Raw genomic sequence first — 24,574 nt, forward strand, 5'->3', positions numbered from 1 at the left:
AACGGGTGCTGTGTGCTCAGTACCCCTGGGGCTAGAAACAAGATGGGATTGATTGGATGAGGGAACCCCAGAGGAGGGGCTGCAGGGGAAACATTTCCTTTTTTGCTGACCCTTTCTGAATCATAGGTGTATGAGGGAGGGTCTCCATCCAGCCCACATCTCTGGGCTCACAATGGAGGCTGTGCCTGCCCTTGTACGCACACGGTTCTTCCTGCCATCTCCTCAGCATTACAACCAGTCTGCAGAGATGAACCACATCTCAGACATCCTCAACGTGGCCTTCACCGTCCTCTTCACTTTGGAGATGATCCTCAAGCTCATGGCTTTTAAAGCCAAGGTGAGGGAAGGACAGGGTCCATAGGCTGGGAGATGGTCTCAGGCTGGGCCAAGGGCATACGTTTCACTTGCATTTGGCATCTCTCCTGTACAAGCCCCCCAGACCTAGGACTCCAAAGAAATTCTTGTCCTGGGACCCTTGGGGACCCCAGTGAGCAGGATCTGTGAGCTTCTGGAAGGACTATTGTTTGTCAGGACTACTCTTGCTAGCCCCATCCAACCCAATGCTTCCATCTTTGAGGTCATCTTTGTCTCTGGTGGGGTTGGGGGCCGGAGACCTGCTATAGCTCGAGATACCTTTCTGCACCCTCCTCATTTGACACCATTGCAAGATAGAACCAAACACTTGATGACGGGGTCCCAAATCTGATTACCTTCCCTCCCTTTGGCTCTGCCTGAGGCGTCGGAGATTGCAGACAATCCTCCTTATCCCCAGCAATGCAGCACCGTTGCTTGGAGTGATAATGGAGCACTCCTCTCCTCCTGTTCTCCCTTGCTGCCAGTGAAGCAATGGGTTCTGCTCACACGCTGTCCAGGTAGTATGGGCACCAGCTGCTAAGAAGTGGGGATCTCTTCTGTAGGAGGTTTCGTCCCCTTGTCAGCCTCACCTTCCTTTGGGCATCAGCATCTGTCTCCTCTTCAACTTGGCCCTCGGATGTTCATTTCTTCTCTCTGCTTCACCTTGGCAGGGCTACTTTGGGGATCCCTGGAACGTCTTTGACTTCCTCATTGTGATTGGCAGCATCATTGACGTCATCCTCAGCGAGATTGATGTAAGTGTCAGGTCGCTTCAGCACCAGGGTATCCCCAGGGAGCATCGCTGCTCGTGTGTGCCTGGGGCTGTTCTGCAGTGCCTGTGCTAGGGCAGGACAGGGACACCAGTGCAGTGCCCAGGTCCACAGCCTGTCGATGTCCTTCTCTTCTCTCCCTGCCCTGGGACACATGGTCCTTGCGTCTCTCATTTCTGAGGACAGCCAGCCAGGATCAGCCTGTGACATGGATGCATAGAGATCACAGCCATGACACTGTGAACCTTAAAGCACTATGTAAATGTAGGGGATCTCCCCCAGCCTGCTGACATATCACACTGCCCTGTCCACTTCCTTCCCCAAAATCTATAGGCAGCAGGATCCTTTGGGAAATAGTCTACTTAGTCAGGACTAGACGGTGAGGAGCATGGTGTGTGCTACTCCCTGCCCACCCACCCTACCTTTCTTCCCCATGTCCACACCTGAATCATTCTCAGTTTGTGGTAGATGGGAAGAAAAAGGGTTCCCCTCACTTCCCTGTTTCCACAAGACACTTCTGTCACATGGCATGGGAGGATCAGACAGACCAAATTTCAAAGCATTTGCTTTGCATGTGTCCCTGTTTACAGTGATCAGTGACCCATACATATACACACACAAGACTGTATATATGTGAATGTGTACACCATGTACGCTGCTTTCTGGAATCTCTGTACCATATACACTGTGTCACCACTGGGTGGCTGCAGGCAGTGGCTATATGTGTGAATACTCTGCTTAGAAGCGTTTTTAGAGATGCATGCTAGGAAGTCAGTGTGCCAGTGCCTTTCACAGCACTAGGACCTTCACACCTGATGCCCAGTACTGAAAATGCCCTTGTGCATCTGGAGGCTGCACTGCATTTAGCAGATCTAGTGATAACTGTAGAAGTAGCTGTGGGATCAGGTCGATTAGATTAACCCTCTCTAGTGATTTAGCTTGCCGTTTGCTCTCTAGAGCAGGGGCTTGCCAGCTCCAACATACTGCAGGGCTCTGTCAGGCAGAGCTCCTGCCACACTGTGACGTTACTCTCTGGAGGATGAGGCCTCTCCAGGCCTCGCAGAAGTGGGATGAGAGGAGCCATCCACTCTCCTTCCGGAACAGCAGCACATTCCTCCCTGCACACGTCCATACTTCAATACTGCTGTCATTTGAACCTCTTGGCTTTTCAGCCTTGATGAGCTCCCAGGTTTCTTGCCAGTCCTGGCAACTTTCAGCTGTCTGAAAGTCCTCCAGGGTCCTCCGACTCTGAACTCACTCAGTGCCTCTGACCTGATTTCCCTTTGACTGTAGGCCATCATTTCCTAGGATGCCACTTCTTTCCCCATCTTGAAGGTGCTGTTTTCACTCAGAAATGAGATTCAAAGGGGCACTCGGAGCTCTGAGTTGGACAAAGCTTTTCAGTCCATGTGGAGCAAGAAGCTGGATCAGTTGGCACAGATGCCAAGGATATGCTTGGCTGTGGGGCTGGTGCGTAGTCAACATGCTCAGGGACACATGTCGTATGCCTCTAGAGGAGGCCAGTGCCCTGGCTGGGCTGGCCTTGCTGATGACAGGGACTAACCCAGGCCAGAGCTGTAGCAGTGTCAGCTACCAGCTTGCTGCGCCAAGGCAGAGCCAGGTGATGCCACAGCCCCGAGGACAAAAGTCCACTCCTCTGCTGAGCACTGCATGCTGCAACATTGTCGGCAGTGGCCAGTGCTGTGCAGGAGTCCAGATGGAATGGCAAGAAGATTCGTATCTGACCTTAACTTCCCTATGTCCTTTCCCCCAGGTCTTGGTGCTGCAGCACTAAGAACTCCTCTCCCCTGTGCAGTAGTTCAGTCCTCTGAGCTCTTCAGGTAGTTCTGTCACAGAAAGTCCGGCTCTGCCCTATGCCTTGGGGCACCTCCACAGCCATTGATAGCAGGATAGTCCTCAGATGCCCCAAAGCCTGTCTGCATGCTCTGCCGAGAGCAGAACTTGGGCCCTTCTGTGTGCCCCTCACTGTGCCCCAGCCTCCTTCCGTGCCCTTTCTTCTGCATGTAGCCCTCATCCCTCCCAGCATTGCTGAGCTCTTGTCAGCCATCTGGTGACATGGAGGCAGGTATCAGGATTAGCAGAGATATGCATCACTGGACAGCCTCACTTCTCCCACTGGTAAATCTCCCCCTTGCTAAAAGGTCAGAGCAAGGTGGGCCCCTCTTCTCTGATCACTGGGAACTGTTTGCAATCACTGCAGCTGCCACGGATCACCTTGCCTGAGCAGTCAGATGTTGGGGCTGCAGCATTTTCAGCAGTGTTGTCATCACAAAACAAGTTTGCACCTAACACTACTGGGATGGAAGGTTAAACCTTCCCAGGAACCAAGGCTTTCTTGAGGGCACCCAAATGTGTGACTCTGGTTTGCAAAGTCTGTCCTGTCTTTATTTCTCTCCTTCCATTCTGCATCTCTCACTTCTTCTTTCTCATGTCTCTGTATATGGCTATTTGGAATGAAGAGGTGGAGATGGCTGTGCTATTAAGAGCCCTCTATTAGCCACCAGAGCCATATTCTCATGGCTATTTAGTCACCTGGTTCCCACTGATTTCAGGGGTATGCTGAGGGGCCCCAGGCAGTTCTTGTTTTAGCAAGAGGAGAATGGGGATTGCAGTCCCTCTGGAACTGCTGCCCCAAGCCATATGCACTCTGGAGCACATGGGGTTGGCAGTGTCCATGCTGCTGTGTCACTTACTTACTCCTGCCACAGCCTGCCCCAGAAGCTAAGGATCTTTGCAAGAACTGACCCTACCAACCTACCCAGTGTCCCCTGAAATCACTGGAAGGACACTCAGGCTGTCTGCGAGCAGAGGGGAGCTGAGGTTGGGCCACTCCATTGAAGGTAGTGTGTTAGTGCTCATCCTGGCTCTTGGAGTAAAGAGTCTCTGCGCCCCAGCATGGCACAGGTTCCCCTGAAGAATGGAGTGTGTCTCTGGGTGTAGCTTTAAGGAACTTCAAATGTATGTGCGTGAGTGAGTTCCTCTCTGTGTGGGAGTGTGTCCATGTAGAGCAGTGTTTTCTGCTTTTCACCCTCTTGATTAGTGTGTAGACAGTGCTGGGAAGTGATTTGCCCTCCTAGCAATGTGTGGTCCAGCCCCTTTCAGAGTTCACTCCCCAACAGACTTGCACCAGTCACATGTAGTCAAGCTTCCAAGACTTAATGACAGCAGCACAGCTTGATGGGGAGAGGAGCTATGGTTTAGCTTGAGCCTATCAGCTCGGGTTCAAATCTCACCTGCTGCAGCCCTGTGTCTGGCTTGGAGGGCAATTTGTGGAAGGCAATTAAATTACACACTCTTGGATCTTTGGCCCCAACATACTGGTCCATATTCCTGCCGTGAGTCTGTCCCAGATGTAAATGTTGCAGCAAGTGAAATGCAGCAGGGCACATAGGTGGTGGGTAAGTCCATCATGACCAGCTCTTTCCTCAACGTGCATCTGCTGCCTCTGCCTCACAGGAGTCACTTTTCCTTGTCTGATGAGCCCAAATGATGGTGAGTCTCTGTCCCTCCTTCCCCCTGTCTCCTCTCTTAGTCTCATTCTCTTGTCTCCAGTTTCCATCTTACTCTTTCCTCTGTGTCTGTCTTTCTCGTTTTCCTATCCATCCATCTGTTGCATGCTCTCTCTGTCTCTCATTTCCAGCTTCACTTGTCTTGCTGACTGTCTCATTCTCTTGACAGACCGTTCTTGCTTCCAGTGGTGGATTGTACTGCCTCGGCGGAGGCTGTGATAGCATTGTAAATATCAGCTGCATGTGCTTGCAGTGGGCCCCTTTTCCTTTTGCTGCCCATGGCTTTGCTAGTGTGTGCCTACAGCTGGTGTTTGCATGCATTTTGCATGTTGTTAAGACACACACCAACCCCATCTGTTCTCTCGTACACATAGATTGCCCCTTGCTGAGAGGGGCCTCCCCACACACAGAGCCCTTTTCTGTGAGAAATCCTTTCCCTCCTTGGGATGTGCCAAGCTGTTCTCCAGCCATCCGTGCATTCATCTGCTCACCCAGGATTTCCGTCCTCCCTTCCCACCCCCAGGCAATGAAACAAAGCATAACTGAGCTAACCTGAACAGAGCATCTAGCAAAGGTGTCCTCTGGCTCCTGAAGGCAGAACAGATGACCTTGTTTCCTCTAACCATCTTCTAGTTTGTGCAAGGCCTAACAGGATTTGTCTGTGTGGTCTTTTACACTGTTAACCAGAGAAACTGCAGAGATTAGACTCTTTTCCCTTGCTTTCCCCATGTAAGATTGGCTATGTCCCGTGGCTGGTGTTGCACAGGCCCTCAAGTCTCACCCAGCCAGACTCATGGCTTGATCTGCTTGTGATGGGAGTAACTGCGCAGAGAAAGGCCCCATGCTGATGTCTGATTCCATCATGGCGTTCACTACATACTGTGGAGTGCAGCCGGCTAGGGGTGCCACGGCAACTCTGGGTTGGCTCAGAAGAGAATCCAAGTGCAGGGCTGCAAAGGGCAGTGGGACAGGCAGCAACAGTCTTGGGCTGTATTGTAGGAATGTGTCAGGAAAGCCTTCTGGAGGGGGGACACTTTGAGGGAAAGCTTGCGGCGGGGGTGCATACTGGGCCCATGTGGCACCAGGCAGCTGTAGTTTGGAAGGGATGCCAGTGATCTTCCCAGGCTGCCTTCCCTCAGTCCTGGCACGAGGTCTTGTACTAGCAAAGCTTGGGAGCACCTGCTGCAGCTGCTCTGGGCACCCAGGCTCCCTGGCCCAGCTGTGCCCTGCTGATATGTGGGTGTATGCAAGCCCTCACTCCAGGACTGATGCCAGAATGATGTGATGAAGTCAGGACAGATGGTGGATGGAGGGAGACCAGGACAGTTTGCTCATGGCTTCTAGTGGGAGAGGCTAGGGCTTGAGGACCGTGCCATGTTGGTTGGACTAACCAACCAAATGGATAAGTGAGCCCCCACAGCACCTCTCACACTCGGATGCTCCAAATGCTCCCAGATGCTGCTCTCCTACACAGACAAAACCTGGCACTTTGAGCCCAGGATCAACTGCCTGCCTGCTCCGCTACCGGCTATCCATTCTTCTATGAACCAGGGAGTCCCCAGCCTTGGCACACTGCCTGGGCTGGAGAGAGCTATTCACCACCTCAAAGAAGGGGTCAGCAGCCACTTCAACAAAGGAGGCTTCACTGAGGGTAGGGGTGGCAGTGGGCAGACCCTCCACCCAGAGCCTCACGATTCTCTGTTCTCCATTTGTCCCATGAAAGCCCTGCTGGGATGTGCCCAGGATTAAACAATCTTCAGACCGACCTTTTTGTGCTTAAATAGCCATCATTACCCCTTCCTTTGCCTGGCCTAGAGCTAACCACACTAGGATGCCCTGAAACACACAGCTGGGGTGGGAAGGTCCAAAATGGTACCTAGCGCACAAGAACCAGGAGGGACCCTAATTTGTCTTTTGGTGGCCCTGGTTGGCATGTGGTGAACTGCATGGCTCTCCTCAACCTGTGTTACAGCATACCTTTCTCCTCGAAGTGTCCCATCCCCCTAGCTAATGAGATTTCTCTAATACATGAAATAGTTGGCCTCTGGGCAGTCCAGTGTGAGTTGAAATGTGAGACAGCAGGGCTGGAAAGATGAACTTATGTGGAGGCTGGAGGGAAAATGCCAGCGTATCACTATCATTGTTCAGTCCTCCATGCAGGCGAGGGTTATGGGGAGCCCTCGTGGGTTGCCCTTCTCCCCCCAGGGCCTGCTCCCACCCTTGTCTGCCTGGAGGCATCAGCACCCACTGCCCTCCAAGTGTTGTGGTCTGCCTGCAGGACTCTGATGACAACTCCCGTGTCTCCATCACTTTCTTCCGGCTTTTCCGGGTGATGCGGTTGGTGAAGCTGCTGAGCCGGGGCGAAGGCGTCAGGACCCTCCTGTGGACCTTCATCAAGTCATTCCAGGTGTGTAAAGGACAGTTCTCCCCTCCCAGACATGCAGGTGCCATGGGCTGGCAGCAGGCTTTGATTCTGAGGCTAACTGGGCTGACAGTCTCTCTAAACAAGCAGAGGAGGAAAGCTGCTTTGGTCGCAGGCTGCTGGTCTCAAATTGGAGCAGGAGCTCTGCACCATGTACAAGACCGTTGCCTGCATGGTTGGAAGTACCTGGGTGAGTCTTCTCAGGCTGACATCAGCACGTTTCAGAGCATGAGACATCTCTGGGTGTCCCGTAATGGCTGACCAAACAGGCAGCAAAGTGCCCTTGGGCGTCAGCCCTGGACTCAGCAAGGCTGGGGCACTGCATCAAGTGGGCAGCATCTGAGTCTTCATCCCAGCTGCAGAGACCCAGTACTCCCTTGGGGCTTGGCATAAGCCTTCCATGTATGAGAACCAGAGAATGGGGCTGGCAGGGAGATAGTTAGAGGAACAGGCAGAAAGTAAACTGTAACCCCCCTCCCCACATGGAGGCCTGGCTGCTGGTCCCAAGCAGTACCTCCAGACCCAATCTGTTGTCCTTGGATTGCCTTGATGTGGGGCTGTTATCTCACATAATCTGTTTTTTCATCACAGGCTCTGCCCTATGTTGCCCTGTTGATTGTGATGCTCTTCTTCATCTATGCTGTGATTGGGATGCAGGTAAGGAGAGAGGCGGGGTTGGGATTTGGTTTTGAACAGCCACTCTGAGCCTGGTAGCATCCAAGCGTGGGGTTGGCAGAGAAACCACATACTCTTCCAGGCACTCCCTGGGACTTTGCTGTCATGAGGGTAGGAGATGCCTGGGGAAGGGTGCTGGAGACCTGACAATGTGATTTTCAGATGTTTGGGAAGATTGCCATGGTGGATGGTACCCAGATCAACCGGAACAACAACTTCCAAACCTTCCCACAAGCTGTGTTGCTGCTCTTCAGGTTGGTCTTTTCTTGTCGAGCAGGCAGCTCTGGAAGAGAGCTGGTCTCAAACTCTCCCACGGCTACCCACCAGCCTGGAGTGAAGAAGATGAGCATTTTTGTAATTGATTTGTTTTTTCCCCTCCAGAAAAATGTCATGTAGCAATGGAAGTATTTCAGGAATGGCTGTTGGTTTGCCTAATATGGCTGAGCTGGGGGAGAACGGGGGCACTTTAAGTTTTCTATTCTGAATATTTCCTTCCCAAATTGGATTTTAATTTGTGAATTTTCAGGAAACTCAAGGGGAAGCTCAAGGCTTCCCTTAGTCCCAAAAAGATCACTTTGGAGCTTTCAATAATAGGTGCTACCCAAGCCGCCAAGCTGGAGAGTGAACCCTGGAATCCTGACTGCTCCTTTCCCAGAGGCTCCATGCTTGTCTGCGCGCTGGCCAGCTGCAGCCCTCACTACAAGCCCAGTGCACAGCCTGTGCGGGGCAGAGACCAGCTGGCATCCCTTCTCCCCAGGTGTGCGACAGGGGAGGCCTGGCAGGAGATTCTGCTGGCCTGCAGCTACGGGAAGCTCTGCGACCCCGAGTCAGACTTTGCTGAAGGCGAGGAGTACACTTGCGGCACAGGCTTCGCCTACTTCTATTTCATCAGCTTCTACATGCTCTGCGCCTTCCTGGTACACCTTTCTCCTGCTGGGCCCTGTGTCGTGGTGGGGGATAGGTCCCACGCTCAACCTGGGAAACCCTTGGCAACCCGCTCCCAGTCCCAGGCACCTCCTGGGTATTCAGGTGGCCATGCATCTTGCAGGGTTAACCCCACAGCATCCTCTTACCAGAGGCATCATTCCCCCAGCCCACGGGGTAAACCTAGCACCCGCACTCCCATGGGGCCCAGGACCTCCTGGTAGATCCTTGTCACAGCCCCACAGCATGCTGCTTTCAGATGAGTAGGCCATGTGTTTAGTGTCTGATGCGAGGGTGTCTCCTGTGAGGGTGGAGAGGGAAGAGCTGCCCTGTGGCCACCGCAGCCTTTGATATAATCTCCTAGGACAGAAGGCCCTTGTGTGCGTGTGATAATCCGCAGCATCCACAGGCTCTAAAAAGGTCCCAAGCCCCTTCTCACCCCTGAGGTGACCCTTGTCTACCTTCACTTTCCCATTGCCCTGGTCAAGGCCTTGTGGGCACTGCTGCCCTGCTCTGTGCTCTGAGTCACAAGGGGCCCCCTCTGCATGGGGACCTGCTGCCTGCCCAGCCCTGCCCTGAATTGATGTCCTTCACACCGGCTCATCTGCCCTCAGATCATTAATCTCTTTGTGGCTGTCATCATGGACAACTTTGACTACCTTACGCGCGACTGGTCCATCCTTGGGCCCCATCACCTGGATGAGTTCAAACGGATCTGGGCTGAGTATGACCCTGAGGCCAAGTGAGTGATCCTGCATGGCATGGAGAGAGTGGCACTCAGGGAACAGTCTGGGGGGGGGGGGGCAGTGTCAGGGAGGCCAAGGATGAGCTGCTTCCTCTGCTGCAACCCCTGTGGCAGGTACTGCAGTGGTAGCTGTGGCAGTGTCTAAAAGTTAGCTCCCAGCCTCTGAAAAGTGAATGCAGACTGCCAGCTTGTTCAGCATGTCCCAGGGCGGATGCTAACCATCATCATGTTTGTCATGAGACTTCCAGTCCCCTCCTCATCCAACCCCAGTAGTACTGTCAACTCTCCCCACGCTAGAGCACAGCTTTATCTCCTGTCCAGTGCCATGGGGAACAGTTGCTCTCCCCCAGAGGAAGGCAGGGAAGCGAAGGGTTTTGCCCACCTAAGGAGCATGGGACAGGCCAAGGGGACAAACTCAATCAGCCCTTTCCCAAACCACTGTACCCCAGTGTCTCCCGTCTACACTATTGATGCAGTTTGTTGCCTCCCACAGGGGCAGGATCAAACACCTTGATGTGGTCACTCTGCTGAGACGTATCCAGCCTCCCCTGGGCTTTGGGAAGTTCTGCCCACATCGCGTAGCTTGTAAGGTAACAGCTGAGGGAAAGGCTTGGTTGGTGGGCATAGGTGCATCTTTCCTAGGCTGTTTATGCACCCGTGTACCCCAAGAGGGTCTAAAATCAGGAACCAACCAGATTTCCTGTGTCATAAATTGTGCTCGTGCTCTGATCTCTGGTGTTTAATAGAGAGGAGTCTTTGAGGGGCAAGCAGAGATGCTTTAACCTGGATGGAGTGGGTGCATTTCAGGGTCCTGAAGACAAGTACCTGCTTGTGCTCACTCCAGCACTGTGGGAGATAGCTGTTGTGGCCTGGTCTCTGGCTTACCCTGGGCCCTCAGTGAAGAGGAATTTCTGAGCCACAATGGAGCGCTCCAGATCCCACCTGGGGCAGGAGGGCAATGCTGGGCCTGATTACCCTGGCACATCACCTGTGCCAAAGAGGTTTATCTCCGAGAGCCAATAGCACCAAGGGAGCTGGAGACTCCTGCTCAGCAGGCTTGAGTATCTTTTCCCCAGCTTGGCTCCTACTGCACAAAGCCAGGCCCTGTTTGAAGCTCATATGAAAACCATGTTCAGCGGGACAGAGCTCAGGATAGCTTCACTGATATAAACCCTCGTGAATCTTGGGCAAACTTGTTAGGAGTTTTGGTCCCTAAATCCCTCATACCAGCCTGGTGCAATTCTTGGAGGATGGAGTACAACCCAGAACAGCTCCCTTCTTGCCCTGAAAGCAATGCCATGTGCTCTCCTTCCAATTCATTCTGTAGCACCAGGGGCCTATAGGTTGAGTTATTTCCACAGGTCTAATCTAAGCCTCCCCCAGCTCAGTCTGGTTTAGCTGATTAGGATGACTGATCTCTCTCTCTCTGGCCTATGTGCTACCAAGAGGTGGTGCCAAGCCCAGCTGGCCTGCCTGAAGTAGCCAGAGCTGGGAGGGCTCCTTGGCTCACAGCTCAGAGTGGAACATGTGGCACTCCATGCGGAGTTCTTCCCACACCTATGTGAGAGGCTGTAGCTGCCCTCCTGTCAAGACAGGCTGCATGTTTGCATGGACGTGCCAGCCTGCTCCAGTCAAGTGGGGACATGGTTGTCAATTTGTTGTGCAGCGTCTGGTGTGCATGAACATGCCCTTGAACAGCGACGGCACTGTCACCTTCAACGCAACCCTCTTTGCACTGGTGAGGACAGCCCTCAAGATCAAGACAGAAGGTGAGGGATGTTCGTGTCTGCCTCCATGGCCTGGCCAGGAGACTTCTCCCTGTGCTGCAGGGTGCTAGTTACACCTTTTCTGTCCAGGAACCGCAGGGCTCCTTCCCTGTTGGGCTAGACCCTCTACTGCAAACTTCCAACACCCTCCTCAGCTTCATACCATTATTTTCCTGGATCAGGAGCCATGGCCACATGCATGAGACTGCTCAGGGCAGGCTTGGAGGACATTTTTAAAGTTGTACATGTATGTGTCGCATCCCCAAAAAGCAAACCTGTGCCACCCAAGCTAGATAACTTCATCCTGAACAGCTCAGAAGCAGTTCTGACCTAGTTCCCATCCTTGATGCAGTACACAGCTGGCAGGTTCCCTTCCCACGCTGTTGAGTGTGGTATGATCTTCCCCTACCCCCATCACAGTACTGCCTGCCCCAGATTTGCATCTCCCTATATATTTATTGTCTCATACTGGGATGGAAGGGACTAGAGGGATCCTCTTTGAATTTACTTAGGAAGAGTTACTCTCACCCCCTTCCGTGCCAGCAGTGGAGTTTGCAAAGTTCTGCTTTGGGAACATACCACACTAACTTGTTTCCATGACTCTGGGGTTTGGCAGCCATCACACAAGCAGCTCTGCAGCAGGGCTGGGGCAGCCAACTCTGGCAGGAGGTGAGGCTGAGCGGGGGGGGAGGGGGGATGCATCTGGGTCTGACATCTTCCAGTGGCAGGGCATGAACATTTTCCTTTTGGCTGAGGTGGGAAAGGACACTGGGAAACAGAGCCCTCAGCACAATGCAGACAGCACTGGGAGGAGCACAGGAAATTTCAGAGCACGTGGGGACAGCCTGGGATTGCAATTGCAAGCAAGCAGAAATAGTAAAGCCAAGGAGAGCACTGAAGGGGAGGCAGAGATCTGTTGTTGACCATCAGACAGAGAACAGAGAAGGTGGCACTAACACTGCACCCATTTGCTGTCTGCTAGGTCTGACCCTATAGTTAAGGATTTTTTGCTAAAAATCAAAGCTCCATTCGTACAAAGCTAACTTTTGCTGGGTGGGGAGGCTGGCGAGGAGCCATCACACCCTGCATGAGTCTGGACAGGTTTTCGTGTGCTTTGGCTTCATTCATGTCCATGGTCCCCTGGGGACAAACCACTTCCCTTTCCTCACAGGTAACTTTGAGCAGGCCAATGAGGAGCTCAGAGCCATTATCAAGAAAATCTGGAAGCGAACAAGTATGAAGCTTTTGGACCAGGTCATCCCACCTATCGGAGGTGTGTTCCCTGATGGCACTTCCCAGAGGGGCTGAACGCCTTGCAGAGGTCTCAGCTGTTCCAGGCTCTTCAGAGCCTTGTATTAGGCAATGTTGTCAGGTTGGCTTTTTCCCCTCTAGATGACGAGGTGACAGTGGGTAAATTCTATGCCACATTCCTTATCCAAGAGCATTTCAGGAAGTTCATGAAGCGCCAGGAGGAGTATTATGGGTACCGGCCTAAGAAGAACCCTGTGGAGATCCAGGTTGAAAGTTCTGGAGTGGTGGTGGAGGGGTGACTCATCCTGGGGGCAGATGGGGCCTGGGGCTGCACAGGGCATAGTGGGGGGTTCTGAAAATACGGGAAAGGGCTTTCCCCAGCTCAGGAGAGTCCAAGATGACCTAGAGAGACAGGACTGAGGTGAGATATGGCATCTTTGTCCCTCAGGCTCTGGAAATGAAGTGGCCCCAACTGAAGCAATGCTGAGCTTGTAATGAGTGCTCTTCCAGGTTAAGGTGACCTTAGTCTCCAGAGTGCAGATGAGTCCTGAAGCAAAGGAGTTTTCTGACTTCCCCTCTGCTGACTGCTGCCATAGAGAAGACTCAGATGGCTTTGATGCCTCTTGAAACAGTTGTAAGACCTGGAAACACGCACCTCAGACCTTAGGCTGAACCCTGCTCATCCAGGCCCTTAGCCACTAACTCTTCTCCAATGCCAGGTCCTTCTCCATTTCCTCACCCTCACAGTGGTCTTGGGTGCCTGGTGCTCTGCATATCTTGGCTGGTACATTAGTTGGAGTGGGGTTGGTGTGCACCGCTGTAGAGTCAGAAGAGCCTGCACAGACAGCCCTGAAGGATGCTGTTAGGGTAGGATGGGAGGTGAGAAGTCCAGCCAAAGCTACAGAGATGTCCCCAGCCTCTGCTGACCTCCTTGAAGGAGGACAATCTAGAGAAGAAATCACTTGAAGTAATAAAAGATGAGGCCGAAAGAGTACAAAGTGGGGAAATGAGCCAGGGCCCCAGCTAAGATGCCCCCAGAACCGGGACAAAGATGTAGCTACTCCTTGGGTGTCATCAGCCCGACCCTTCTTCAGGCTGTCCTTGGCAACTCCTTTGTGCAACTGCATTTACCCAGAAGCTGTTTCACCAAATACAGCCAGCTAGCTGCAGGGCAACACATGGCCTGTCCCTGGTAAGGGACCAGTCATGGCAGAGTGATTTGGGAACCAAGAGAGCAGGGTTCATAGTATTTCCTTCTCCAAAGTTCAAAGAGAGAAGGGTGGTGGGGCCACATCCAGCCATGACTCCTTATCCCTACCAGGCTGGGCTCAGGAGCATCGAAGAAGAAGCTGCCCCTGAAATCCATCGGGCAATCTCTGGAGACCTGACTGCTGAGGAGGAGCTAGAGAGAGCAATGGTGGAAGCTGCCATGGAGGAAGGGATATACAGGGTGAGCACAGCCTTCAGGACACCTCAGATTCCCAGCAGGGCTGAGGGGCACTTTATCCTAGTCATCCTCCATTTCCATGTGTTGGTGGTCCAGCAGTGTGGTCAGTGTGACTACCAGCAGGTGGAGCATAGTCCACGTAGGTAAGCCTGACCATGAAAGACAGCTTGAGCCACTAAGGTTGAATCAGTCCTTTCTTCTGCCTGGGCATCAGGACACCCTGGTTTAGTCATTGTATTACTCCACTGGGCAATCTGCTCCCTGCCACAGTTTCTCCGTCTGTAAAAAGACTCTTTTTATGTCTGGCGTGGATGTGCTGGATGTTGACCCACAGCTTTGGATCACACTCATCCACACTTCCTCTCAGACTGAGACAAGTCAGCTCAGGTGTCACCACTACCACAAGAGAGACGTTCTCTCCCCACTCCTGGAAAGACTCAGACAGCCTGAGCCACTGTCATGTCACAGGGGCTCCTGCTGTGTCTCACAAGCTCAGTGTCCCACACAGGTGGCAGGATTTGTCATCAAATGGAGCTGGAGGCTGTTGTCCCAACACTGCTGTGTGACATGGAGTTTATCATGTCACCTCTCAATGCCTCGATATCCCCACCTGGATAGAGAGGCTCTTGACACTGTGCAGTACACAGAGCCCTGGCAGGGAAGTTATCAGAGAGACTGGTGCTCTTCTGGGCACCCAGATGTGTCTCTTCCCATGGGAATGGCCTCATTCCTCACCCCAGAGCAGCCCAGAGCTCCAGGCTTGCTCTTATATGCTCTCCATTGGTTGCAGAGGACGGGTGGCCTGTTTGGCCAGGTCGACACCTTCCTAGAGCGGAACAGCCCCCTGCAGCCCCACATGGCCAGCCAGAGACCCCTGCAGTTCACCGAGGTGGGCAGCGAAGACCTCGACTCCCCTGTCTTTCTCGACGACTTCCCCCAGGAAGGCAACATTAACGTCAACAATGCCAACAACAACAACTCACTGGAGGGGTAAGGGCTGGTGAGCCTCATGTGGGCATGGCAAGGCTGGAGGGAGAGCAAGATGCTGTTCCCCAGCCTGCTCACAGTGGGGCTGTGCCAGGGGCAGGTTGTATGTTGGTCTTGCCCCAGTAAGATCTAGAGAAGTGACTCATTCCATCAATGAGGCAAATTGGGCCCTGGAGGAAGTAAATGAACAACAGACACTAGCTTGGAAGTGGTTTCATGGACACGAGCCCTTTGTGAAGAAATTCAGTCCTCAGAGTGTGAAGTAGGGTCCCAGGCAAGGAGACAGTGAGGGCAGACACCTCTCCAATCCCAAACTCCAGCCTGAGACTCACAGAGACATCCACAGGATAGGTGTCTCCACTCATCTGTATGTGTGACTCCCCCAAGTGCCCTTCCCTTCCTTTGTCTTCGTTCCTTCATCTTAGTGGCATTAGGATCTAAGTAGACAACAGAGCTCCAGAAAATACAGGAAAGACGCTTCCCCTCTTCTTCCTTCAATTTCTATGTTCCAAGACCCAGGCTGAAGGGAAGGGTGGCAGGAGGTTGGAGGAGTCTGGGGCAGGGACAAGGGTTACAAATGTAAGAGGACATAATTTTTCCTGCTTCTTGCGGTCTCCACCCTGTTCATCCAACCCAGACACCTCTCCTGGTCTGCCCCTCAAGCTGTGTCTCCTTGGGTAGAGAAGACAAGGAGGGCTGCATCCCTCAAGTTGACCTGCTTCCCTGCCCCTGCCAGGGTGAAGTACGAGGACGAGGTGCTCGGGCAGAAGGTACTGACAGCACCCAGGCAGCTGGGCCTGTCTCCAGCATTGGGTGAGTCTCAGCATTGCTCCTTTCCTGGGGAAGATCTGCACCAGTCTCTGGGAGCCAGAGCACGAGGAAAGGGCTGGCTCCTGAGTGGACAGGAGGTGGAGACACAAGCCCCAGCAGTTTGCAGATAAATTCCCCACCTCTCTCCCACCTTTCCACCCTCAGGGATAATAGAGCATGGAGCCCGGTGCTGGGGTTGTGGGAGGGCTGGTGACCTCCAAGCCAGCAGAGCCATGAGGACATGTTCGTTTCCACGGACAAGGACGATTTCTTCATCTTTGCCTTGTGTGAGGAGTGAGCATGGCGGAGTGGGCAGGAGTAGGAGCCTTGCTCTGTACCACTACCCCTAAGCCCTCTCTTTCCCCTAGTCTAGTTAACCATTTCCCAGCTGATACCCTCTGGAGTAGCAGTAGTATCCTTGCTATTGTGCCCACCTGACATCCCCCCCTTTGCCTCCCATAGAGCATAACCACAACTTCCTTGTGGAGAGGCTGCAGCAGAGGCCGAGCAGGAGGCGAGTGGCCACTTTTGGGGGTTGCTTATCATCAGGGCTGCACGTTCTGCCCCAGGAGGTAAAGGAGGCAATGTGTTTCCAGAGGCAGGAATGTGGGGCACATGGACTGACCCTGCCTCCCTTCCTAGGAAGGGCCAACACTGCTGTGCTGCAGAGGCACCCAGTCCCTGGCGCTCCCTAGCCAAGATCCCAGCTTAACTGGGGCTTCCACTTGTGATCAGCTCGGGGAAGGAGCCAGGCCTCCTGCCCAGGTCACTGCCTCAGGGCATTCACCCAAGCTGAGGGAGCTCAGAGCTCTCTTTTCCCAGCAGCAGCTCTCAGGCTTCCTCACTGCCTCCAGAGCCGGGACAGGAAGAAATGGAGGTCAGGGTTGCTCCCACACTGCTCTGGCTGACAGGCTCACAGTGCCCCTTCAGCTCCCAGCCCCTTTTGTGTGGAGGACACTCCAGGGGAAAGGGGTGTTTACATGCCCCCACTGAAACTTCCTGGTAGACAGATTCATGGGAAGATCCCCAAGGCCCTACCAGCAGATGTGAGAAGGCTGAGCTGTGCCATGTCCCTGCCCCTTCTTACACACTGAGGACAGCCAGGCCCTTGCTTAGGGCAGGGAGTCTATCTCTAGCCCTCATCTCTCTTGGCTGGAGTGGGGAGCCCTGGTGTCCCCACCACATTACCACTCCTTATCCTAGGGCTCTGGGCAGATTTCCTGCCTCAGTGCCTAGGCAGACTGGTGGGTCTGAGCTGGTTCCCAGCTCTCTCTGCCCCCATGGCCCTGCTGGTTCCATTGCTGGGCAGAGCTCCAGATGGATGGGAGTATGTGTCCAGGCTGGGGGACGGTTCCTGCTGTTCCCACATTAACAAAGTAGGGCATCTTTTTGCTCCTCTCGCACAGCTGCCCGGGGAGGATGGCTCTGTGGAGAGAACAGCATCCAGCTCAGTGTGCCAGCAGGGTGAAAGCAGTGACCCAAATGCAGCCTCCACCCCAACCATTACCTTCCTCATCCAGGAGGTAAGGCATCCTGGGAATGAAAGGGCTAGTGGGGGGGGGTGCTACCGTGTTCGTGCCAAGGAGGGGGCTGGAGGGCAAAGCTTATCCACGGGCGTGAACAGCACTTATGTGCCAGCACATAGATCAAACCAAAGGCAGAGGGGATGGACTGCCTGCAAGCAGGGGACTTTGCTACAGACTGAGCACACTTGAGCTGTGACCCCATCCTCCACTGATGGTTCCAGGCTCTGATATCCGGGGGCCTCGCAGCTCTGGCCCGTGACCCATCCTTCGTAGCAGTGACCAGGGAGGAGATGGCAGCTAGCAGCCAGCTGGAGATGAGCGAAGTGGAAAAGGCAGCTGTGGAGCTGCTAAAGGGAAGAGAAACCCTTCAGGGCATGGAAACCTGCTCTGCCCACCAGGACATCTTGGCTACGTCACCATCCACCTCCCAAGGGCTCAGCACAGCCACCTCCCCGGAGACCACCTCCATCGCTTGCCTGTGAGCTGCCTATAGTGCCCAGTGTGCACAGCCCCTTCCAGGTGCTTGCAGGGGTGTTACTGGAGAAATGTCATGCTTCTCTCCCTCTCTGCCCTTGGGGCTGGTTGGGCTCTGTCCCAGGACAGGAGAGAGGCAGCTCTCTGCCCAGCAGTGGGAGACTATTTGGGCCAGATCTACAAGATGCTGGTGACAAGACAGGACAACACTATGCCAGCAGCCTCTTGCAATTGCTGAATGAGTCATTAAAGTCCTCCTGCTGTGTGATCCCACAGATGACCCTGTCCCCTCTTTCCTCTGCTACCCTAGCCAGAGGGCCAGCGCCCAAAGCTGCTCAACAGCTTACCCCAACCTGGGGAGGGGACTACAAATGAGACATTGTATCTAACCAAATCTGGCAATGATTTACATGACAGCCTCCACCCCCAGGGTGCTGACAGAGATCTGTTCCTATTCTGGGGAGCTCACATCCTAACCAGCCATTTTGGGAGTGCCAAGCTCTGACTGCCTCTTGGCATCCCAGGAGCCAGCACCCAGCAGCTGCACCTAGAGCCCTTACGTCTATGCTGGAGTCTATTTATCTTGCTTACGGCCAAGCCTTTCATGTGGGGAGCAGGACGAGTACTGTCAGAGCAACATGGCTTGGGGGTAGATCTGTGCATTGGATATGTTCTTTGTGCCAGTTCCCCAAGCAGAACAATGCCTGTGGGTTTCCCAGATCATTCTCCCAGCTGGGTAACAAAGTGGAACAGGAGCAGAGATGTAACAGCTGCTACAGAGTGTAGCAGCCCATAGTTTAACTGGGAGGGGAATTAGCCACAGGGAGAACTTTCCAAAAGACACAATGCAATTTTATCACTTTGGCTATCTCTAAACATCTGCTCTAGGGCTTGGGCACTGCATGCCCACCCCACTGCTTAGCCCAGCCCGTAGGAGAGTCTCATCTGGCCCACAGACAACCCCACTGCTCAGTGGGGGACAGGCCAGAGATGTCATAGCCAGGGGTGCATTACTAGGTGACTGCAGCTCTACCATTTTTGTCCTGTGCTGCTTTGTGTGGTGCTGGATACAGAATGGCTATGTTTATTTCTCTCCAGGAAGGGGTCTGCCCAGGTTAGTGTTACAGACTTCAGTCCCCAGGAGGGATCTGGGTCAGGCTGTCTCTTTGTAGTGATCTTGTTCTGAAGGGCCTCCGGCCCACCCTAGCTGGGTAATACAGGACTCTTTCTTGCTAATACGTATTAAAATGCAGAGAACTGATGGGTCCCAGGGGAGGTATTGAATCAATAGAGCTTGTCTGCTCTCCAGCAGGGCATTTATTTGTTAACTTAATAAAAAGGAAATGGATGTTGCTAAATTCCAGCTGCTGCCCAAGTCCTGGAAAGCCAGTCTTGTATACAGGGCACTGCAGTGCAGACAGCTTCTCCCTGAGGGGATGCAGGTGATCAACAAGGATGGTGGTTGGGATAGTCCTGGAAGCCCTTGCTCCTACTTCACTGCCATGGGACGGGACATATGCCACCTTACCCTCCAAACACATACAAACACCTTGACCCATTCCTGAGTGAGGAGGATGTGAGGTGGTTGCTAATGAGTCTCTAGCATCTGCTCTCTGGGGAGAGAGTCAAGGACATATTTAATTAGACGGGAATTACAAGGTGTAAGGTAATGGTTTGCCAATCCCATTAGTGAAGAAGCGGTAAAGGACTTTGTGTGTCCATTTCCTAGGCATTTCCTGTGTGCCCCAGAGGGGCAGGTGGGTGCTCCAAACAGGCAAGGTAACACAATGGTGCCAGGTCATTTTGTGGTGATGGGGCAGTGTCTCCCCACCCTCTCCCTGCTGTCTGTGGCTGCATGGGGAGCTGATCTGCTCAGAACTAGTATTTGGGAGGATGCTTATTGAGTTGGTTCCCAGCTGAATCAGGGGACAGATCTGGCTTGTGGCATGGCTGACACAAGGGTGGGGAGCAGAAATACATGGCTGGCATCACCATGGCAAGGTCACTGCCCCTCTCTGCCCCTGGCTTTGGTGGGGAAGGATCCAAACCCTTCTGTCTCCCACTGATCCCAGAGGGACACTGCCATCCAACATTAGTCACGTGAGATGGATCCAGACTTAGAAGGCCCCTGGCAGCTCAGGGATGGGAGACCCTCCCTGCCTAAGGTGCTGCTTTCAAACAGGGCCCCCAAAGACTAAGGAAGAGAGATGCCAGTTCCCCAAATCCTTCTAGGGCCTTAGACAGGCTGTATGCTGCTCATCCTCATCACAGTAGGTCAGAGTGAGCTGTCTTGCAAATCACTCATCCCAGCAGGTTCTGAGCCCCTTCCCAAAGGTGCAGAACCTCATGTGCACATGGCACATGGCCTCATTTACTAGGTGCCTCAGGAAGGGCAGGAGGACAGGGAGATGGGGAGAAGGGACACTGCTGTTGAGGTGAACATGGTCCAGACCCCAGAGCAAAGGGCAGGAGGGTGCAGTGCTAGGCATGGCACCGGGCATGACGCTGCCTTCGTTAGATGTTGGCCATAGGAGCGTGGATGGCTTGGATGTCCCATAGCAGATGAGCAACATCAGCAGGGACGCAGCCTGGTTTCCTCTAAGTAAGCCTCTGAGAGTCTCAGTTTCCCCTCGCAGTTCCTCGGCTGTTAATCCTGACATCAACACTGACCTGCAGAGCAAGGGATCTTCCCTGTGGGTCCCACACTCAGCTCAGGGCTGGAAGATACTTCTGGCCTGCTCTTTCTCCTGCAAGGTCAGAGGCTCCGTGTGTCCTTTGCAGCTCCCAGGGCATGACAGACTCTACCTCTGCTCCCAGCATAGGGCTCTCCCTGGACTCCCTGCAGCACAGCTGCCTGGAAGCATCAGTTCCAGTGACAGCAAGGCAACTGGCAGGGAGGCTGGCACAAGACTCCCTCAGTTCCTTTGGGGCCCAGTGGTTCCCACTTCCTGATCCACAACGAGCCTTAGCGAGGGCCCTGTCCCCCTCACTGCATTCCCAGGAGCAGCTCACGAGACGGAGCTCTGATCAACCTGTGGCAGAGAATGGACCACCGTGACTTCAAAGAGCCCCTTCCTATGAGTGTGGGGTGCCCAAAGTGGGGGATTTACTCGCTGCTCTGCCCTCCCATAGCTACTCTGTATGGTGTGGACATGCTGGAGAGCGGGGAAGAGGAGAGAATTGCTGAGAAGGTAGCGTAACCTGAACAGTGGAAATGCACCCAGTGCAAGAGCTGTCCAGGCAGCCCAGATTTCTCAGACCTGCTTGAAAACCCCATTGTCTGGGATTCTGACCCTGGCACCATCCCATCTCCCCCATCACCTGCATCCCATCACCCCCATCTGCCTAGTTCCCTTTCCTCTGCACCTGGAACCACTCTTGCTATGGCCTTGGGCAACTTCCAGTATTACCAACCCTCCAGTGCACAGTGTCTCTGACTGGAGCACACAGATCACTGCTGCCCTAGGTCAGCTCCTTCTGCTCAACAGTATCATTCCCCCCACACCAGAGAGCACCAGGCAGGGGCAGTGAAGTCTGAGTGATGCCAAGTTTGCGGGAAGTACAAGCCCTAGAGGTGTTTGTTTCAGGGCCTGTCTTGCCTCCATCGTCCTCTAGTCACTGCTGGTCTCAGCAGGGCAGAGACCTGCACAGTCCTAATCTCTCTCCCATCCCCATGGCCACTCAGTATGTCAGCACCTCCCTAGAGGAGGCTGCATCAGGGGGAAAACGTCCTTCATTGGGAGCATGGGAGTGGCAAGTTTGGTCCTAGGATCATGCTGGGCTGCAATTAACCCCTTTTCAGGGATAGATGTTTCCCTCAATGGTGCCAGTTAGTACTGGTGTGATGGCTGCTGGGCCAAAAACAGAGCTCATCTCCCTGAAACAGCTGGACCCTGGAAGGAGATGGCACAGGATGCAAAAGGGGCTGGTCTGATCTGTTTCCAAAAGCAAACCAAAATCCTTTGCCTGTCTTGCAGCTGAACAACCAACCACTGCCACCATGTGTGCACACACCCTAGAGGGAGCTGCACTCTTGTCTTCATATAGCTATGAGGTAGTCCCCTCATCCCTGATATATTCCCCTGTAGCGGCTTGTACAGCTATAAGAAACACAGCCAATTCTGGAGGGGCAGAGGAGAAGAGTGTGCCCATGGGAACCCCAGAGGTAGCAATCCCTTGGTATTGCCCCCTTCATCCTCCCTCTGGGGCAGGAGGGAGACAGCAGGTCAAGAGCAGGGTAGCAGCTCAGAGCTGGAATGGGCAATGTGGTAAGATAGGCACTTTGATCCCTCCAGCTGCTGCTCATTCCCAGGTTTCCAGGTGTTCTGTGGGGTTTTACTGGTACTGTTGGCATTGGCCAGCACAGAGCACAAGTTGCTTTTCCCTCTCAGCTGCAGCCTGGGGATCCAGCAGCAGTAGGTGGCTCTGCCAAGGGAGGGTGAAAGAGAGCAGCTACTCTACTCTGGGACATGCCCAAAGAGCACAGTAGCTCCGGATAGGATCCGACCCAACTAGCCCAAACATGACCAGGAGGAAGACTCTCAGGCCTAAGAGGAGGCAGACAGGAGGGAAGGATGTGGCTGGGATTCACCCCCTCTCTGTTGCCCAGGGAAGCATGTCACTGCCTCTCCCAAGCCAGGTGAACAGGGCCTCGTGCATCCCCATGCATAGCCCCTTGCAGACATTTCTGCTCTGCATCTCAGGAGCACCCAGTTTCAACTGTCTGCGGGAAGAGCAGCTTTGGGCATCCCCTTGCTGCTGTGCACCCGCAGTCCTGCACACTAGCAGAGGGCAGCTGGGCTCAACTCCAGAAGAAGCCGCATGATGGCAATAGGTAAAATAGGTTTTTTAGAAGGCGATCATGAGCCTTTCAAGATAAAAAACTTGCTAAATGAAAGCCAGAAACTTCACTGCCCACTGCCACTGTGCCGGTCCAGCCCGGCTGCGCAGGCCACCGCCACGAAGACAGGCGGGAGCGGGGTGCCCATCGGGCCAGCAGGGGGCAGCCTGGCACCGCCGAGCACTCGGGCTGGGGGGTGAGCGCGCGCGGGCGCTCGCGCGTGTGTGTGTGTGCGAGAGTGTTAATGTGAGTGTGGGTGTGTGAGTGTGAGCATGTATGTGTGTGTGCACTTGTGTGTGTGTGAGAGAGACTATGTGAGTATGATTGTGTGTGTGTGCACGTGTGACTGTGTGCGTATGTGAATATGCGTGTATGTGAGTGGGTGTGCATGAGTGTGGGAGAGTGCATGTTAGTGTGCATGACTGTGTGTGTGACAGTATGTGTGTGAGAGTGTGTGTACATGACTGTGTGAGAGTCTGTGCGTGTGTGTAGGAGAGCGGGTGTGTGTGAGACAAATTGTGTTTATGAGTGTGAGTGTGTGTGAGCATGTGTGTGTGAGCATTTGTATACAGGCGCATGGCTGTGAGTGTGAGCATGTCTGCACAGGTGTGAGAGAGTTTGTGAGTGGGGGAGGTGTGGGAGCATGATGAGTGGTGGGGAGAGGTGAGTGAGTATGGGGTTTGTGTGTGGGAAGGTGTGAGAGTGTGGGGAGGGGGAGAGTGGATGCGAGTGAGGCTGGGGCAGTGGTGTGTATGTGTGTGAGCGTGTGCTGCTGGGGAAGGTGTGGGGTGTGTGAGTGTGCAGGGGAAGACATGCATAACAGCTCTGCATGTGTGTGTAGAGGAGAGGTTGCACGTGACATGTCTGTGTACGCGTGTGTGAGAGCGTATGAGAGTGTGTGAGAGGGTGTATGAGTGAAAGTGTGTGTGAGAGCGTGTCAGTGTGCATGAGTGTGAGATTGCATGAGTGTGTGGGGGAGTGTGGGAGATTGTGTGAGCATTAAGTGTGTGTGCATGTGTGAGCATGTGTATGTGTGAGCATGTGAGTGCATGTGTGTGTATATGTTCAGCAAGGCTTTTGACACTGTCTCCCACCACATCCTCATAGGTAAACTCAGGAAGTGTGGGTTAGATGATGGTGAGGTGGATTGAGAACTGGCCGGATGGCAGAGCTCAGAGGGTTGTGGTCAGTGGCGCAGTCTAGTTGGAGGCCTGTAGCTAAGGGTGTCCCCCAGGGGTCAGTCCTGGGTCCAGTCTTGTTCAATGTGTTCCTCAGTGACCTGGAGGAAGGGACAGAGCGCACTCTCAGCAAGTTTGCTGATGATACAAAACTGGGGGGGGGGGGGGGGAGTGGCTGGTACACCACAAGACTGTGCTGCCATTCAGAGGGACCTGGACAGGCTGGAGAGCTGGGCGGAGAGGAACCTCGTGAAATTCAACAAAGGCAAGTGCAGGGTCCTGCACCTGGGGAGGAAGAACCCCAAGCACCAGGACAGGCTGGGGGTTGACCTGCTGGAAAGCAGCTCTGCAGAGAAGGACCTGGGAGTCCTGGGGGACCACAAGTTAAACATGAGGCAGCAGTGTGCCCTTGTGGCCAAGAAGGCCAATGGTCTCCTGGGGTGCAACGGGCAGAGTGTTGCCAGCAGGTGGAGGGAGGTGATCCTGCCCCTCTCCTCAGCCCTGGTGAGGCCGCATCTGGAGTACTATGTCCAACTCTGGGCTCCCCAGTACAAGAGAGACATGGAGCTCCTGGAGAGAGTCCAGCGGAGGGCTACCAAGATGATGAGGGGACTGGAGCATGTCTCCTCTGAAGAAAGGCTGAGAGAGCTGGGCCTGTCGAGCCTGGAGAAGAGAAGGCTGAGGAGGGATCTGATCAATGTCTACAAGTATGTGAAAGGGGGGGGTGTCAAGAGGCTGGGGCCAGACTCTTCTCTGTGGTGCCCAGTGACAGGACAAGAGGCAACGGGCAGAAACTGAACCACAGGAAGTTCCGTCTGAACCTGAGGACAAACTTCTTGACTGTGAGGGTGACAGAGCCCGGGAACAGGTTGCCC

The 24,574-nt window shown here is 53.8% G+C and overlaps 1 protein-coding gene across 1 annotated transcript in view; it reads left to right on the forward strand.

The window, feature by feature from the left end:
• CACNA1S (calcium voltage-gated channel subunit alpha1 S) overlaps positions 1–17,938 on the forward strand; it is a 46,551-nt gene extending 28,613 nt beyond the window's left edge. The window contains exons 27-44 of the mRNA XM_009667371.2: positions 227–337; positions 1,026–1,109; positions 4,824–4,880; positions 6,933–7,061; positions 7,668–7,733; positions 7,914–8,005; positions 8,509–8,668; positions 9,290–9,417; positions 9,914–10,010; positions 11,087–11,189; positions 12,358–12,459; positions 12,579–12,703; positions 13,759–13,887; positions 14,675–14,874; positions 15,608–15,684; positions 16,144–16,253; positions 17,088–17,204; positions 17,429–17,938. Coding sequence (XP_009665666.2) covers positions 227–337; positions 1,026–1,109; positions 4,824–4,880; positions 6,933–7,061; positions 7,668–7,733; positions 7,914–8,005; positions 8,509–8,668; positions 9,290–9,417; positions 9,914–10,010; positions 11,087–11,189; positions 12,358–12,459; positions 12,579–12,703; positions 13,759–13,887; positions 14,675–14,874; positions 15,608–15,684; positions 16,144–16,253; positions 17,088–17,204; positions 17,429–17,689 — 2,148 coding nt within the window. The 3' untranslated portion in view covers positions 17,690–17,938. The remainder of the gene's footprint in view (positions 1–226; positions 338–1,025; positions 1,110–4,823; positions 4,881–6,932; positions 7,062–7,667; positions 7,734–7,913; positions 8,006–8,508; positions 8,669–9,289; positions 9,418–9,913; positions 10,011–11,086; positions 11,190–12,357; positions 12,460–12,578; positions 12,704–13,758; positions 13,888–14,674; positions 14,875–15,607; positions 15,685–16,143; positions 16,254–17,087; positions 17,205–17,428) is intronic.
• The last annotated feature ends 6,636 nt before the right edge of the window (positions 17,939–24,574 follow it).

The sequence above is a fragment of the Struthio camelus genome, chromosome 24, assembly GCF_040807025.1.
Source record: "Struthio camelus isolate bStrCam1 chromosome 24, bStrCam1.hap1, whole genome shotgun sequence".
NCBI classification, from domain to species: Eukaryota; Metazoa; Chordata; class Aves; order Struthioniformes; family Struthionidae; genus Struthio; species Struthio camelus.